The sequence below is a fragment of the Arachis hypogaea genome, chromosome 16 (genome assembly GCF_003086295.3).
Source record: "Arachis hypogaea cultivar Tifrunner chromosome 16, arahy.Tifrunner.gnm2.J5K5, whole genome shotgun sequence".
NCBI classification, from domain to species: Eukaryota; Viridiplantae; Streptophyta; class Magnoliopsida; order Fabales; family Fabaceae; genus Arachis; species Arachis hypogaea.
The window spans coordinates 142,376,518-142,394,747 of NC_092051.1; the positions used below are offsets into that span (position 1 = coordinate 142,376,518).

At 29.3% G+C, this 18,230-nt stretch overlaps 1 protein-coding gene across 1 annotated transcript; it reads right to left on the reverse strand.

The window, feature by feature from the left end:
- Window positions 1–2,591: 2,591 nt before the first annotated feature.
- Window positions 2,592–9,727, reverse strand: LOC112755442 (indole-3-pyruvate monooxygenase YUCCA6). The gene is made up of 4 exons (XM_025803536.3): window positions 8,789–9,727; window positions 6,085–6,333; window positions 4,219–4,341; window positions 2,592–3,436 (listed from the first exon to the last, which is right to left on the reverse strand). Exons 1-4 carry the CDS (start codon window positions 9,461–9,463, stop codon window positions 3,215–3,217), a joined length of 1,269 nt encoding a protein of 422 aa, XP_025659321.1. The 5' UTR covers window positions 9,464–9,727; the 3' UTR covers window positions 2,592–3,214.
- Between the last annotated feature and the right edge of the window lie 8,503 nt (window positions 9,728–18,230).

An 18,230-nucleotide genomic window follows, 5' to 3' on the forward strand; every position in this document is an offset into this window, starting at 1 on the left:
ATATATATATATATATATATATATATATATATATATATATTATATTTGAGTTTAGAGTTTGACTCCATAGAATATTATTGAGCTTGTTGTTTGACTCCATGCAATATTATTGAGCTTGGAGTTTAATTCCATAGAAGATTATATTTGAGTTTGGAATTTGACTCCATGGATATTATTTTTGAGTTTGGAGATGTGTTCACAGAGAAACTGTTCAATGGTTAACTACCAGGACATGTCGAGTTGGCAATATAACCAACAGATAAGACTCATTAGCCATAGGATAGACATACATCATGTGCATTTGTATGTTTTACTTGGGTGTGCATTGTTTTGGTTTGCTTAATTGCTTAACTATGCTTATCTGCTATTTGTTCCATTTGCTGTAATTACACATATGTCTGTGTTTTTCTTGTTTGAATTGCATGTGTATGTTTTCTGAGATACCCCTCTTGGCGGAGGTAGGAGGGAGCTGTACCACCGGTGATTCGGAGAATTGGAGAAGACAGAAAGTGAAGTGTTAGGTTAAAGTTAGATTTAGAACTTGAATACCTTAGATAACTTACTTAATTTCTGGTTTAGTTGGACCTTTAAGCTGAAATCCGAGTGTCGGTGTTCTAGGAATGCTTCTGGCTTTCCCGGGACCTTTTATATTAAGGATAAAGTATATTTTTTATCCTTGAAGTTTGGTAAAAGTTTCAAAAATACTTTTAAATTTTATTTTGTTTTAATTTTGTCCCAAAAATTTTCTATTTGCATCAAATATACCCTCAACGGCTAAATTTTTTAAAAATTTAACACCAATCTAATAATAATACATGAAAATTATGCTTGATTTGCTTGTGTTGAGGGTTATTCTTATGAAATTATTGTTGAATTGATTTTAAATTTTTTAAAAAAATTGTCGTCAAGGGTATATTTTATGCAAATCGAAAACTTTTGAGACAAAATTGAAACAAAATAAAACTTAAGGATATTTTTAAAACTTTTGTCAAACTTAAAGGACAAAAAATATACTTTACCCTTATATTAATTATGTGGGCATCTTTACCATGCTGAGAATCTCCGGTTCTCATCCTATGCATATTTCTATTGTTTTTCAGATGCAGGTCTAGAGGTACCTCATTGAACGTGCAGGTCTAGAGGTACCTCATTGAACGTCTGGAGTTTTCTGTGCAAGCGAAATTTGGTTATTTTAGGATGTTGTATTTTATATTTATGATATGTATATATGTATATAGATTCTCTTCTGTATATACTTTATGTTTGTCCCTCTAGAGTTTGACTTGGAGAAACAGGTGTTTATTCTATAATTTGAGTTATATTTTGGGTTTTATAAAAATATATATTTAAATATTCTGGCCGGTCTTAGTTTCGCAGGTCCAGTCTAAAGCTTGATATGTGTTTTAAAATTCTGATCTGTATATTATGTTTTTAGCCTTCTTTAATCTTACCTATCTATTTTATGCTTATTCGTACGAGTGTGACATGATTTTTTATTTTTTCGTTTTTGCTTAGATTCTTTTTCAAAGCTCCTAGTTTATACCTTGTCGTTTATACTTTATTCGTCTCTATGGGTAAAATATTACATTTATGGTAATCAAACCGTTCCTGAAAGTGTTGTTCTAACCTTGTAAATGTTGTGGGAAAGCAGTGTTATGACGACATGTCCAAATATGTTGTCACAATTCCAAACCTCAAGCCCAAAAAGGACGAAATTTTGCAGAGGAGTAAAAAGGTTTGGAATGCTTGTGCTACACACTAGTTGATGACTTCAACTCAATAATATATTTATTGTAAATAAAACAATGAAATACTCTATGTGAATAAAAAGGTTATAACTTTATGTATAATTTATTGTATAGCTCTAAATTCCAAGAACAATTTAAAATGATGATGGAAGAGCAATAATACTATCGTTTTTTATTTTGGTTTGGAAAGAGCAATAACTTTGTTCAAATGCGGGAAGATCACTTAGATAAGATGAGTTTGAAGTTGTTTTTTTTTTTATCAATTTCTCTCCTTTTATGGCCAACTAAGAGGAGCCTAGGATAGAACTCATGCCAGAAAAATTATTTTCGTGAATATTAGTTTAGCGGAAGGAAGAGAATTATTAAGGCGGGGACATCTTTGATAAAACAATTATTTTTGTGATTTTACGTCAAGTGATGAATTTATTTTTTGTGAATGATCAAAATTTAAAAAAAAAAAAAAAGACTGGAGATCGAATTTTATTTTGATTTTATTTGTGTATCTTTTAAATTATTATTCAAATATTTTTACAAAAAATTATCAATTAGATTAAATATACATGTCATTTGCTAAATACAAAAATCATTTACTACTTATATAAAAAAATATTTTTGTTATTTTTACCCATATTAAGATCACTTATTAAAAAGTTTGTATAGATAAAATTTAAATTTTTTATGTATTTATTATATATTTATTTATTAAAGTACAAAATTTAAAAATTTGTACTAATAATAATTTAAATATGTAAATTAAAGATATATGTTAGTTAAATTTATTTCCAAAATTTTTTGACATTATTTTCGGTCAATAGATGAAGAAGAGGATCTCATTATTACATGTTATCATTAAATTAAATTATTATTAACTTTTAATTAAAATTTTGATTATATATGTTTCTGATTATGTAATACTTTTACAAATAAGCTCAAATTTAAATTAAAGTCGGACAAGACATATAATTTAAAAATTACAGAAAAAAGTTTATACCTTACTATCAAAAAAATAAATCCCATAAAAAAAAAGTTAATCAACAATCACATTTTTCTCAAACATATTAACTAAACAATTCTAGAATTTTCTTCTTCACCACCTCTTCTGTTGTAGCCACCGCCACCACCACCACCTTCTTTCATCATTTTTGTTTCCCTTAATTGCACTGTACAAGATGTCCATATAGCTGTTTTCCAAAAAGAAAAAGGCCTTTAATTTCTTTGCTTCAACTGCAATTCAACATCTCATTCTCAAAGCCAAGTTGACAGTTAAATCCATGAAAGTTAAGCTTAGTTTCCCACCATTTTCCTTTCTTTCTTTTTTGTTGGGCCACTTTTAATTACATATATGGATTGGAGGAGCACCACTTTAATTTTTTTGTAACATAGTGCACATGTATGTGTGATGCACCAAAACAAAATCCTCCATGTCCAACATGTGTAATGAATTAACTTTAATTACCACCCTCTCCTCATGAAACTGATTGTGGCAAAAGTGAGAGAGAAAAAGTACTATGCTTTGCCTCAGCTTTCCAACATCTTTCAATGTCTTCAGCTATGTTCTTGGCATCCATGGATGCTCCAAGTAGACCTCTTTTGGTAAAACCAACTGCATAAAGACCATTTTCTCCCTTCCATCCATTTGGGAATGGCCTCTTAGGGTACCCATCTTCCTTTGAGAACATATCCCCTTCCTGAACATAATTGTTTTTATTAAATAATAGAATAAATATCTAAATTAATTTCTAAAAAATTTTAAATGGAATTCTTTGGGGCTAATTTTTTTTTATATGAAAAAATTTTTGGTGTTTTTGTTAAAAATGAGATTATTTAGTGTAATTACGGATAGGGGTAGGGAGATTTTGGAGGTGGAGAGTCAACACGCAGAGTGCATGTTACAATACACAGGATGCGTATTGGATACGTGTCAACAGCTAGGCAATACACAGGATGCGTATTGGACATGTGTCAACATCTTGGCAACACGCAGAATACGTGTTGAACATCCTTTTTTACACATCCACAATAAACAATACTATAATACACTTCAAATATTAATATTCAAACAAAACACTATTTTTATCTCCATATTAAAAATAATTTCTGATCTTGAGGTCCCAAACAAATTTTTATTTACTACAAAATTTTGAGAATTATTCCATTAGAATTATTTTATTAGAATGTATTTTTGAAGATCTAATTATCTAATAATAAATTTTATTAGAAATTTCTTACTCAAGTAATCCAGAACAATGTTAAAGAAATTTTAAAGACTTATTAGAAATTTCTTACTCAAGAAATTTTAAAGACTTCTAAAAAATAAAAATTTGTTAAAAACTAAAATGTCGAAACTAAAATTCTTTGTAACCAATTTAGATGTAGAATCTAAATAATATTACCATAGAATTTAGTTTTGAATGCTTGGTTAAAAAGAAAAGAGGGAAAAGTTAAAGGAGAAAACATTGTAGTGACATACCTTTAACCAATAGGGCACATTGCTTTTGTAACCAGTTGCAAATATAATTGCATCAAAGTTCTCTATCCTTCCATCAACGAATTCCACCGTATGACGTCTTAGTCGCTTGATTCCCGGACGTATCTGCACCCAAAGTTTAATTTCACTTGTTATTTTAATTAATTCATTTTATGCTTTAATTATTTGTAAACTATAATATAAATAAAAATATTAAATCACTAACATTTTTTATATTTGAGATAATATACTAATTAACTTTTCATTTTTCACTAGAAATTTAAACTGCCTAGCATTTCAAAAGAAAAATAAAACTCGATATACATTTCTATACTTATTATAGCAAATATTAGTAATCATTATCTAAATAGGAAATTGATTTAAATTTTTCAAACAATAAAATTAAGTAGTTATTCGTGTAAAGATGATTAGAATTATTTTCATGTGAAGATGCAGATTCAATAATTGGCATTTTTCGTATTACGGTTCAAGAAAAAATGATTTATCTTTTAAGAAGTGGTTAGTTGTAATATAAAGAAAAAAAAATTTATTGATTTGGTTTGATTAAAATAAATCACTCCTTAAAAATAAAGCAATATATTTTTGTAAATTGTAATATGAAATAATTTTAACTATCTTCATGTATTATGTATACAACTAATATGGAAAGGTACTAAGTAGACTGCAGAGATCAGACAAAAAAAACTAATGAACATAATTACGCGCACCAGACATGATTGACATAATGATGGTTCCTTCGATTTACTTTTCTAATAGTGAAAAATCTTGGAGATCCTTAAAACCATGTGAATGATTTGATTGAAAACACAACACAATGATGCAAATTCAAAAAGGGCAAGTGGAAAACTGAATAAATAGAAATGTCATTTCATTGAAATTATGGACGAGATATTCTCAAAATGTTAGTTCATCAGTTGAGATTCAAAAAAGAAATATAATAATAAAAAAAAGCAATGCTATTAAGATTAGTTATAAGAAGCCAACAAGCTATAACTAAAATGGTTTAGTTTATTCATCTTCATTTAGATCTTGAATTTAAGTCTCACTCCTAATTTAAAAAAAAAAAAAATTAGTTATACAAAAAACTTTAAGTTTAGGTTTAGATGGCCGCACAATATCTAATTAGAACATTCAATTATATTTTTTAAGCGTATCATATTCATATATATTTCTGTATGATATTTAGAAAATAAATACTATTAAAAAAAAAAACACTTAAGTTATATCTATTTAGTTATTTTTTGCTATTTTAAAAATTTTAAATAAAAGTAGAAAGATAAATTAATATTTTTATTTTGAAATTCACTTATTCATTGTATCTTATAAACATAAACGACCATTAACCACCACCACCCCCAGTAGGCCTTCTTGCGTTGAAGTTTTTAATTAATAGACACTTATGTATCAATAAATTTCACTGGTTAATATAAATTTAACTAGTCTAACATAAAATTAGAAATATATAATAAATTAAACTAACAATATAATAATTTGCATATACTTCATGCATATGAGAATATAATTAAAAAAATGTTAGAAAATTAGTAAAATTTATTATTTTTGATTAGTAGTTAGTTATTAATATTTAAAAGTATTAGCTAAAAGTATTTTGTTAGATTATTTAGACTAAAGAAATTGAATTGATAACTAAAAGTGATAACTATAAACTATAAATTTTGCTGATTCGTAATTAAACTTGATAAAACCTAACTAGTTAGCAAAATCTCTTATATTACAGTTATTAGTTCAATCATATCGAAATTAAAATGCAAAAGATGAGAGCAATAATGATGGTAAGTTAAGATTGAATGTAATTTGATGATAAAAAAAGAAGCAAGCAAAAAGTACCATAATATCTCCACTTTTAATCTTGGCAAGGGTACCCACATCAAGCACTGGTGTCTTTCCGGACAGGTTCTTGAGTTGAAGGGGACCCAAAGGAGGCCGATCCAATCCGAACCGCGAAGTGTTGCCGAGCATCAACCATGACACGATCAGGAGGAGGCGATCAACAAGTTGTATGGGCAGCCACTTGAGCAGCCACATGGACAACCCAAAAGTTGATTTTCCCAGCATCTCTCTTGGTAGGATGTGTACCTTCAACAAAGTAGAAATAAAAAAAAGTATCATCATAATGATATAGAGAAAATTTTTTTTTTTTTTGTATTTCTTTGAATTTTTACTCATGAGTATCTTAATAACTACTAATGAGCTATATAGAAAGCAAGAAGTACAATACTTTCTATAATTAACTTATTATATATATTAAAGGTTAAAAAAATAAAAAATAAAATATTCTAACTCTTTAAATTTTAGATTTTAAATTTTAAATATAAAGTATTGATATAAAATATAATAAATAAAGAGTTAAAATTTATTTAGTTACAAATAATATAATACTTATTATTTACTAAGAAGCAGTTAAAACTGAACCCTTGATAATACTTGCTGATGTTTTAAAAGTTATTATTTTTCATAAAAATAATATTTAAATTATTTTTAAGCTTTTGTTTTCATGTTATACTTTATAAACTTAAAAATTAACCAATAACAAAAATGTTTTTAAATTACTCATAACAAAAACCCTATATTTTAAAAAACAATAAAAAATTAGTCCAAAGCAATCAAAAGTTATCTTATCTTTTATTCCTTAGTTAATATTTTTATCATATTTTACATTCATTAATAATCTCTAAAATAATTAAATATTAAATATAATAGATATATAATTATAAATATTACATGCATAAAATTACAAAATAATAAGTTACATATTTAATTACATAAGATAATTAAATGGTGTCAAACTCATCAATTCAATAACTTAGGATCCACGAAAAAAAACCTTATATATAATTTTATAATTTTCATTTATTTTCACTTTTCATGTGTTTATTTTTAGGATTTTATAATATATATAGAAAACGGAAACAATTTTTTTTCCCGAACATTCTGATTTGAGAGAACATCCAAGTGTTTCTCCATCATCACAGCTCAGAAATTCATTAAATTATAAAAGTGAAGACAGGTGCTTCACTTCATGAAAAAGAAAGTGGAAAGAGAAAAGGAGTAAAAGGTGTCATAGGAGCTTATGATGTGTGAGGATTATGGAACTTATTGGTAGGCCTTAAATTTTTTCAGGCCACGCTCTCTTTCTCTATATACAGTATGGAATTGAATGAGTGTCACTTTTGCTAATAAAATCGTGGGAAGCAAAGAAATTAAAGAAAGAAAAGTGGGGAAAAAAGTATCCTAAGGTTTTATAAATCACTTGCTATCTTATGTATGCTTCGAACCCATGCTGCGCGTGCGTGATGAGAATATCAAGAAAGTGAAATATCAATGTTTCAATAACATTATTATTCTTATATACTAGTATAGTACTACTTATGGTGCCCTCAAAATCAATAATATAATAATGCTTAATATTTAAAAAAAATGAAAAAAAAATTAATGCTTCCTGATGAGTCACCTTATTGATCAATCTATTGGTATTTGAAGCCACAAATAGAGAATAAGATCAATGAAACGTGGGTTTAGTAATTTGCCAGAAGAGCTTTTCATTTTTTTATTAAAAAAAAAAAGGAAAAACAACAACGAAAACATAACAAAAGATGAGGGCTAAACATTTGATGATTACTTTTTCTACTTTCCTTCATAGAATGAGCACAAGTAGGATTGCAAATTGCATGTTTCTGATTAAGAATTATTAGTAATTAGTGATTTTGACAAATTATATCATACTAGCTACCAGTTTTTATATAACAAAAAGACACGCACACACACACTCAAAAGAAAAGTGGAGTGTCTTGTTGCTACTTAAATTAGCAATCTTCTAACTTCCAAAAGCGAAGGAAAATGTATGTAAACCTTTTTTTTAACCAAAATAACTTATACAATCTTTCTTGCCATATATATCTATTTTCTGAAACCAACAATGATATATGATCAACAAATATTGTCATTTTAGATTAATATTTGATCATTAATAATTTATATTCATATTTACAAAAATTTATACCAAAAAATACATAATTTACACACATAAATCAAAATATAATTTACGCTCGTATTTATCAAAATTTATATATATAATTAATATGGATTAATAAAATTTATTTATAAAAAATAATTTAATATTTATACTAAATAAATATTAACTAAAATTACTAAAAATTCAAAAGTTTTTATTCAGATAATTTTAGAAGAAGAGAAAAAGAAGCCAAAAAGAAAATATACTAGATTACTATTTTAGCCATTAAAATGTCGTAAAATTGACAATTTAATTTTCACAAGTAAAAAATACGTTTTATATTGTATGGTCATCTAAACCATAAACAATAAACAGAAATGTTGGATAGTTAAAGAAAATTAGTTAAAAATAGCAATAATTTATTTTATTTAATATTTATTAATTGTTGTAATAATTAATAAATACTAATTAAAATAAGTTTTGGTTGTTTTTTTGTTTCTCCCGTAGAATTAAATGGATGTTTATCAAAAAAAGAAAAGAAAAAAAATAAATAAATAAATAAGGGGAAAGAATTGTTACCGTATCTCTGACGACAAGAGAAGGAGTGGCATTATGGTTGCAAAGATCCAAACAAACTTCCATACCCGAATTTCCACAGCCAACCACCAAAACCTTCTTCCCTTTGAACTCTCCCCCACTCTTATACAAGCTTGTGTGCTTTATAGTACCGCCAAACTCCCCCGTCCCCTCAATCTCAGGCACCACAGCCTCCGCATTCTCCCCTGTCGCCACTATAACCCACCGGCACACGAACTCCGTCGCCGTCGTTGTCTTCACTCGCCAGAACCCCAAGGAGGAATCGAACTCCGCTTCCTTGACAGCCTCGTTGAACCTGGGCTGAATGGCGAAGTGCTCGGCGTAGGATTCAAGATAGCGAATGAACTGCTGCTTGGTAGGGTAAGTGGGGAAGTTAGAGGGGAATCCCATGAGAGGAAGCTCGCAGAATTGTTTTGGAAGATGAAGGCGAAGTCGGTCGTAGGTGTTTAGCTGCCATAAAGAAGCTATGCAATTCGATCTTTCTAGAATCACGCTTGCCACGCCTTTTTCCTTCAGACACGCTGCTGCTGCTAGTCCCGACGGCCCTGCTCCCACTATCACTGGACCCGGCACCCACACGCATCGCTCCGCCTTCTTCCGACTTATTATAGGGTCGTGTAACCGCTTCCCTTCTTGCTCTCTTTCACAATACTCCATCAATTTTGCACGTACAGGTTGTGAGTGAATTCGGAAATTGAGAATTTATGTTGTGTAGGGTTAAGTGTAAGTGAAAAGTGTGTAACTAATTAAATCAGCATTCATCAAAGAGAAAAGAGAGTGTGAGAATTAAGGATGGTGACATCTCTCTATATTTATATTCCTATGGCTTCAACGAAATACTTATATGAGCAGAAGCAAGTGGTAAAATTAGAAGCGACAAATTACGAGTTGTTGCAGGTAATAAAAACTTAACTTGAGAATGTCCGGAGTCAATAATATTTTTAGTATAAAACAGAAAGTGATAGTTACTTAGATTTTTTTTTTATTTGGAGACAAATTGAGGTATTGAATTGTTTAAAAAAGAAATGAAATTAGTCGTATACCTTAATTTTAGTAAACTGAACAGTATTATGTGTTCAAATGCTAGGTCCATCAACTTTTGTGATTTGTAGCCATCAAATAGCCATCAATAATAGTTTTAATGGTGTGAGATTTCATCCAATGACTCACTTTTTTTTGCTGGTTACATACTGGCCAGAATTTAACAAAATTGCTGCCCCTAAACTTTTCTATAACTTTTAATTATTGGGATTTTTCTTACGGTTCCGCTACGTTGCTGTGTTTAATAGAAGTGTCTTTATAGATATATTTTCTGGATGTGTCTCTTTATATATGTATTTAAAATATATTAGTTATTAGACACATCCACGAACACACTTCCATGAAATACAATTATAAATAAGAGTTGGCAGAAGTTGGCAGATAATATGTTGGTACCCTATACTTTTCCTTTTTCTTATAACTATCATTATAAAACAATATATACCTAGCTATATGTTAAACGCACACATAAATAATCACGAAAAAATTCCATAGAATTCGTACATGTGAAAACCACCAACATGCAGCAGTTACTATCCTATGAGAGGAGATTACTACTAGTTTGACTGTTGGATATGGATTGTTGCAAATAAACGCATATGATTTTTTTTTTAAATTATGAGTGAGATTTGAATTAGTGACCTTTAAATGAATATAAAGACTATATCATTTGAAGTATAATATAATTCGTTGACAATAACGCATAATAACGCAGACAGTTTATTTGTAATAATGATTAAATTAGCAAGCGGATGTAATTTATTTGCAGAATAATATAAGGCGGTGGTGATGATCACTGTACTCAACATTGGACAATGTGGTGCGGCTCAACTTGGTCCTGGTGGAACCATGAATTGTGTCCAACATGTCACCTACATTAGTGGGATATTTAGGGTTGGGTTCATAATTTTTTTTTTTTAATTAAAGTTGACTTTTGAAAGATAATTTGTTAAAAGTAATAATATTTATATTTAGTAAATTAAATTAAAAAATTCATAAATATAAATATCAATTATATTAATAAAATAATATTTAAATTTTAAATAAATTTAAATATAATAATAAATTTAGATATTTATTACATATAATATTAGACTATTATTTTTAATAAATACAGTTAATTTTTAAAAAACTATCTTTAAGATTCTTAAAAATATTTTTAACTTTTAAACACTGCAAATACAAACACACGAAATATTTCTATATATTTACAATATAGCTTATTTGATAGTTGATTTTTTGTTATGTAAACATGCTATTTTTGTTCTATGTATGTATGTATCCCTATATATTTGTAATATGAAAGTTTGACCTCCCTTATACATATGATGCTAACATCTTTTATGAAAGTCAATGTAAACATGACATAGACAAACGAGATTTCGTCATGTTTCATGGAGTATAAGATTTTTACTTCAAACTTAATTACATCACACAATGCTCTCTCATTTCTAAATCAATGAATGCAATATATTTACTCTAGAAAAAGGTGAGTATAATTTCTCCTATTTTCAATTATACTCAAATTTAATTTATTTTGGTAAATTTTATTTTGGTCCATTCTAAATGAATTTATTTTAAAATTCATGCTGTGTTTTAAATGTTAGTAATTTCATTAAAGCAGCAGTCTAAATATTTTTAGCAATAGTAAATTAATTTACATCTAACTTTATAATTTTTAATTCTTGAACTACCAATTCAGATAAACATAAAATATTTTGATAATCAAAATTATCGACTCAAATATCATTTACTAATTATTTTTTTATTAAAAAAAATAATTACCTATCTGTTGAGTTTAGAAAACACTAAAATTAATGTTGATGACAAATATGTTAGTAGTTGGGTTAAAAGTCTAATTGGGTTTAGTGTTACATGTAACAGCCCAGACCACCCGCTAGCACGATATTGTCTGCTTTGGCACACAAGACCTCACGGTTTTGTCTTTGACGATAGGGATGCTAGCCGAAACCCCCCACACTCACTCGTCAAAACGCGTCATGCTAGGGAGAGGTATCCATACCCTTATAAGGCATGCTTCGTTCCCCTCTCCAACCGATGTGGGCCTTACAATCCACCCCCCTAAGGGAGCCCAGCGCCCTCGCTGGCACATCGATCCGGGTTCTGGCTCTGATACCATCTGTAACAGCCCAGACCACCCGCTAGCACGATATTGTCCGCTTTGACACACAAGACCTCACGGTTTTGCCTTTGACGATAGGGATGCTAGCCGAAGCCCCCCACACTCACTCGTCAAAACGCGTCATGCTAGGGAGAGGTATCCACACCCTTATAAGGCATGCTTCGTTCCCCTCTCCAACCGATGTGGGCCTTACATTACAGGTCCGTATTTCATTATAAAGCCGAAACAAAAAAGATAAGCAACCCAAATAAAAGAATCAAATGTAATCAAGGCTACCAAATGAAAATGAGTCCATAATCCAACCTATTGTCATTCAGAAAAAAAAAAACTCTCAACTAGTGGTGCTATATTGCTTCGGGTAAGATACAAAGAAGAAAGAAAAGGTTCACCTTTTCATTGAGTATTAAAGAAGAAAAAGGTGCTTCACTTTTTCACTAAGTACCAACTCAAAAGAAAAAAAAGCAAATCAAGGAAGTTAGGTCAAATCAAAATCAACATGCAACAAATTAAGTATAATTAGAAGAGAAAAGGTAAATTATTTCTATTAACATGCAAGTCAATTACTTGATGATTTCTCCTTTCTTCTGAGCAACCATTTTGAGTAATATAAAAAAAGTGGTGGCTACTTTTTTTTGCTGTGAATCAATGGCTAATATTAAAACTTGGGGTCAAAACACAAGGTTAATAATTTTGATTTATCAAACCCATTGAGAATCTATTACCAATGAAGCTGCATTGCTTAAACTCTGATTTCAAATTGCTGATTTTATGGTCTGATTGAAGAAATAGAAAGAAAATCATCAAATAGCTCAAGATTCAAGAAGTTGACTTTGTTTTGTAAACCCTAGAGTTGGCTACAGAACTCCATAAAGAAATCACTTCAATTTCGCAAAAAAAAAAAAAAAGAAGAGAGAACCCAAAATCAGAATTGAGAGAAATCTCACAAATCAAAGCTTGAAGTCTTAGAAGCATTGCACTTACACAAAATGGAGCATTCCACCAAGATAAATAGCTATGTTTGAGAGATTAGAAACTGAGTTAATCTTATAGAGTTTGAGTTATTCAACGTCATCTTCTTCATGGTTTATTATTGAATATTCTGTTTGTATGTTGTATCTTTCTTTGTTTCTATTCAGTAGTAAAAGGTATATAAGTGAGGCATTAAGAAAGAGTCATTGAGAGAAAAGACAAAAAGAAGAACATGGAGAGAAAAGCCAAAATTGATATCTTATCTCTTTTGATTGTATTTCTATTTTGTATCATGTACCTGAGAGGTATCTCTTACTAAGTTGGGTGAACACTTAGTGTGTTGAGAGTCTAGAAAATTACCTAGCCAAGTCAAGCTTATGTTGAAACTTGGTTTGTCCCTGATAACATTAAGTAGAATCCTTGAGAATTGGTGTATATTATACTTGAAAAGATAGTGAGAATTTCACTACTGTTGTGGTGGAGACTCAATGTAGGTTTCATTGCACAAGGTAGCTGAACTAAGATACATGGCTTAGTCATCTTCTTATTCCCTTCTGTGATTTTGTTTTTCATGATTTATGAGACAAAATAAAATTGTCTCCTGCATAATCATTATCGCGGTCTAAACAAAAGCAAAATTTTATTTTTTGCTTTGAGGACTCAGTATTCAAGATTAAAAGAATGCTATATATTCAATCATCTCTTCTTTAGGCCATCAAGAACCATCAATTAGTATCAAAATTTGGTCCTCAATGATCAAGCTTCACAGCTTGGAGGAAAAGTCCAATGGCTAACAACTTGGGTGCAAACATTGTGGCCTACACTTTAACTGAGTGTTAGTCAAATAACATGCTTTCTTTCTTTAATGGGAAGAACTATACCTACTGGAAGAAAATAATGCGAATCTTTGTTCAATCCATTGACTACGATATATAGAAGATCATTGTAAATGGTCCTCAAGTCCCTATCAAGACAAGTGCTAAAGAAGTAGTGACTCCAAAGGAAGACGCCGAATAGAATGATAAAGACAAGAAGAAGGTGGAGTTAAATGTCAAAGCCATCAACTTGATACACTGTGCTATCAGCTTCGAGAAATATCAGAAAGTATCTAGATGCAAGACGGCAAAAGAGATTTGGGATAAACTCCAAGTTACACACGAAGGTACCAAACAAGTCAAAGAAATAAAGATTGATATACTACAAAAAGAGCATGAAATATTTTTTATGAAGGATGAAAAAACTATTGATGAGATGTTGGAGAGATTCTCGATCATTATAAACAGCTTGGATGCTATGGGTATAACCCACACTAAACAAACTCTTGTGAGAAAAGTCCTTAGAATTTTTACAAATGAGTGGAAAACAAAAGCTACTGTTTTGACCGAGAGCAATAACCTAAGTCCTTTAACCTATGATGAGTTGAGAGGAAAACTTCTAGCTTATGAAACCAGACACACTAGCCAAGACACAAAGAGAAAAAGAGTGGTTCTAAAATCAAAAGTTTAAGTCTTTGAATAATGATTTTAATGATAGTTTTTCAGATGATAAAATTATCTTTTTTGCTAGAAAATTGAGAAGACTAATGAGGAGTAAAGGCAAGAATAAGGATTCGAGTTCAAAGGAGCAAAAGAGGGATCTAAGCAAAGTCATTTGTCATTACTATAAGAAGGCATGACACTTCAAGTTTAACTGTCTTAAACTCAAGAGAGAGGACAAGACAAAAAAAGAAAAGAAGAAAGTGCTTATGGCCTTATGGGAGGAGAGTGGGGAGTTAGAAAATGATTCTGATGAAGATGAAGATTCTGAATATGAAGCACAAATTTATCTAATGACTAGTCATGATCAATTAAATGAGGTAAATTACTTTGACTTGTCCATTAAAGACTTACATGTTATTATTGATAATCTCACTCATTATTCTGAAAAATTACTGAATAAATATAATAAATGCAAGTCTGAAAATGAAGTTTTGAAAGCTGAAAATAATTTTTTGAAAGAAAAAGTGAAGAAAATCAAATGTGGTATTGATCTTGTTGAAGAAAACAGATTTTTAAAATCTGAAATTGAAAAATTTTAAAGAAAAGCACTTGGTTGATGCTTCACAAAAACTCATTGCTAAAAATAAAAGATTAAATAAAATGATTAAAGGTTTAAACAATGACTTAGCAAAATTTGCACATAGTTCCAATAACTTGGACAACTTGTTTACTAATCAAAGACAATTATTTAAAATATCTGGTATGAGTTCTGTAACAAAAAATAATGCAGTTTTTGAAAAATTATTTGCTAACTCAATAACAAAATTTTTATTTGAAAAATTTGGTCTATGTTATTTCACCAACAATGATGCTGCTTTTGAAAATCCATATTTAAATACGAATGCATCATCATCAAGAACTAATCCTTTATCAAAAAATTTCGATCTTAGCTGTGTAGCAAAAAATTGTGCGGTTGCTAAAAATTGGTTTATCACTTTCAATATTATGTACACAGAAATTATTACTCTACTTGCAATAAATTGAGTCATTCCTCCTATCAATACTTTATTGTCAAAAGAATTGTGGAAACACAATTTATAAGATTGTTTATGATTTCAATGCTCTTCGACAATTAAGATTGATTAACTTTAAAGGATCCAAATTAGTTTGGATACCTAAAGTTACTTGAGAATGTATGCAGATTTTCCTAACATCTAAAAAGAAGAAAGACATGTGGTACTCAAATAGCGGATGCTCTTAGGCACATGGTAAAAAAGTCAACATTCTTTGTCAAACTCAACATGTATGATGAAGGATTTGTGACTTCTGGAAATGACGGTAAAGGTAAAATCATTGCTATCGAAAAATTTGATAATGATCTCTCTACCTTCATTGAAAATATTTTTCTGATTGATGGGTTGAAATACAATCTTTTGAGTATTAGCAAATTATATGATCTTGATTATCTGGTAATTCTTAAAAGATTAGAATGTATTATTGTGAATGAGAAATCAAATGAAATGTTATTTGTGACAAAATATTGTGATAACGTGTATGGGCTCACTTAGATTAACTTAAGAGTCAAAATGTAGCTTGTTTTCATTCAAAGAATTTTGAAAAATTGCTATATCACAAAAGATTTGGCTAGCATATTTCAAATTTCAAATTAATAAGATTGTAAAATCAAAAAAATAATAATAATAAGATTGTAAGAAGAAAATTAGTGAAAAGTCTTTTTAATATTAAATTTGACAAAGACATCACTTGTGATGCTTGTCAAATGAGAAAACAAACAAAAAGTTTTTTTAAATCAAAGGAAGATATTTCTACTAAAAGATCTATTGAATTGCTATATATTGACCTCTTTGATCTAACTAGAACTCAAAGTCTAGGTAGTAAATATTATGGTTTAGTAATTGTGGATAATTATACAATATTTGGTTCGGTTCTATTTCTTGCACATAAGAATGATGCATTTTTAATTTTTGAAGTTTTTAGCAAAATAATTTAAAATGAAAAAGATTTAAAGATCGCTTCTATTAGAAGTGATCATGGTAAAGAATTTGAAAATCAAATTTTTGAATCATTTTGTGATGAATTAGAAATTTTGCATAATTTTTCTTGTCCAAAAATTCCCCAATAAAATAGTGTTATGAAAAGAAGAAATATAAATTTTCAAGAAATGGCTAGAGTCATGTTATATAAAAGTGAAATTCCTAAATTTTTTTGGACTAGAGCCATATTATATGAAAATTTAGTGTTGTAGGCCTATGTTTCATTGTGAAGCCCAAACAAGAAAGACAAGCAGCCCAACTAGAAGAGCCAAATGCAACCAAGGCTACTAAATAAAAACGAGTCCATAATCCAACCCATTGCCATTCACGAAAAAAAAGCAACCCGCAATCGGTGGTGCTATGTTGCTTCGGGTAAGGCACAAAGAAGAAAAAAAAAATTCACTTTTTCACTAAACATCAAAGAAGAAAAAGGTGCTTCACTTTTTTATTAAGCACTAAATCAGAAGAAAAGGAAAGTAAATCAAAGAAGTTATGTCAAATCAAAATCAACGTGTATAAATTAAGCATAATCAGAATTGAAAAAATAATTTGTTTTTATTAACATGCAAGTCAATTACTTGCTGATTTCTCCTTCCCTCTGAGCAACCATTTCGAGTAATATGAAAAAAATGGTGGCTACTTTTCTCTGTTGAGAATCAATGACTAATATTAAAACTTTGGGTCAAAGCACAAGATTAATAGTTCTGATTTATCAAATCCATTGAGTATCTGTTATCAATGAAGTTGCATTGCTTAAACTCTAATTTCAAAATCCCTGATTTTATGGCCTGATTGAAGAAAAAGAAAGTAAGTCATCAGCTAGCTCAAGATTCAAGTTAACTTTGTTTTGCAAGAAAGAAAAGAGAACCCAAAATCAGAATTAAGAGTAACCTCACAAATCAAAGATTGAAGTCTTGAAAAAATTGCACCTACACAAAAGGGAGCATTCTACTAAGATGAATAGATACGTTTGAGGGTTCAAAAACTGGGTTAATCTTATAGAGTTTGAACTATTCAATGTCATCTCTTTTCATAGTTTATTGTTGAATATTATGTTTGTATGTTGTATTTTTCTTTATTTCTATTCAATGGTAAAAGATATATAAGTGAGGCATTAAGAAAGAGCCATTGAGAGAAAAGGTAAAGAGAGGAACTTAAAGAGAAAAGTCAAGATTTATGTTTTATTTATTTTGATTGTATTTTTTCTTTGTATCATGTAGCTGAGAAGTATCTCTTGCTAAGTTGGGTGAGCACTTAGTGTGTTGAGAGTTTAGAAAGTTATCTAGCTAAGTCATATTTATGTTGAAGTTTGGTTTGTCCCTGATAGAATTGGGTAGAATCCTTGAGAATTGTTGTATGTAATACGTGAAAAGATAGTGAAAATTTCACTACTATTATGGTAGAGACTGAATGTTGATTGCATTGTACAAGACAGCTGAACCAGGATATAGAGTTGAGTCATCTTCTTATTCCCTACTCTAATTATATTTTTCAAGATTTATGAGACAAAATAAAATTTTCTCCTGTATAATCATTCTCACAGTCTAATTAAAAATTTTATTTTCTGGTATGAGGACTTATTATTCAAAATTAAAAGAAATCTATAAAGTCAAAATCTCATTTTTTTAGGCCATCAAAAATTTTTAACTATCAATATAATTAACTAAAAAAAATAATTACTTAATAATTTATGTATAATACCATTCAAACTAATTTATATAATATATTAATAAATTAAA

Bases quoted from the DNA above. Each gene is read 5' to 3' on its own strand.
- LOC112755442 (XM_025803536.3), bottom strand. From the start codon at position 9,463: ATGGAGTATTGTGAAAGAGAGCAAGAAGGGAAGCGGTTACACGACCCT. The intron at 6,334-8,788 runs GTAACAATTCTT...ACTTTGTTGAAG, and splicing joins CTCTTGTCGTCAGAGATACG to GTACACATCCTACCAAGAGA. The intron at 3,437-4,218 runs GTATGTCACTAC...AATTATGTTCAG, and splicing joins ATGTGCCCTATTGGTTAAAG to GAAGGGGATATGTTCTCAAA.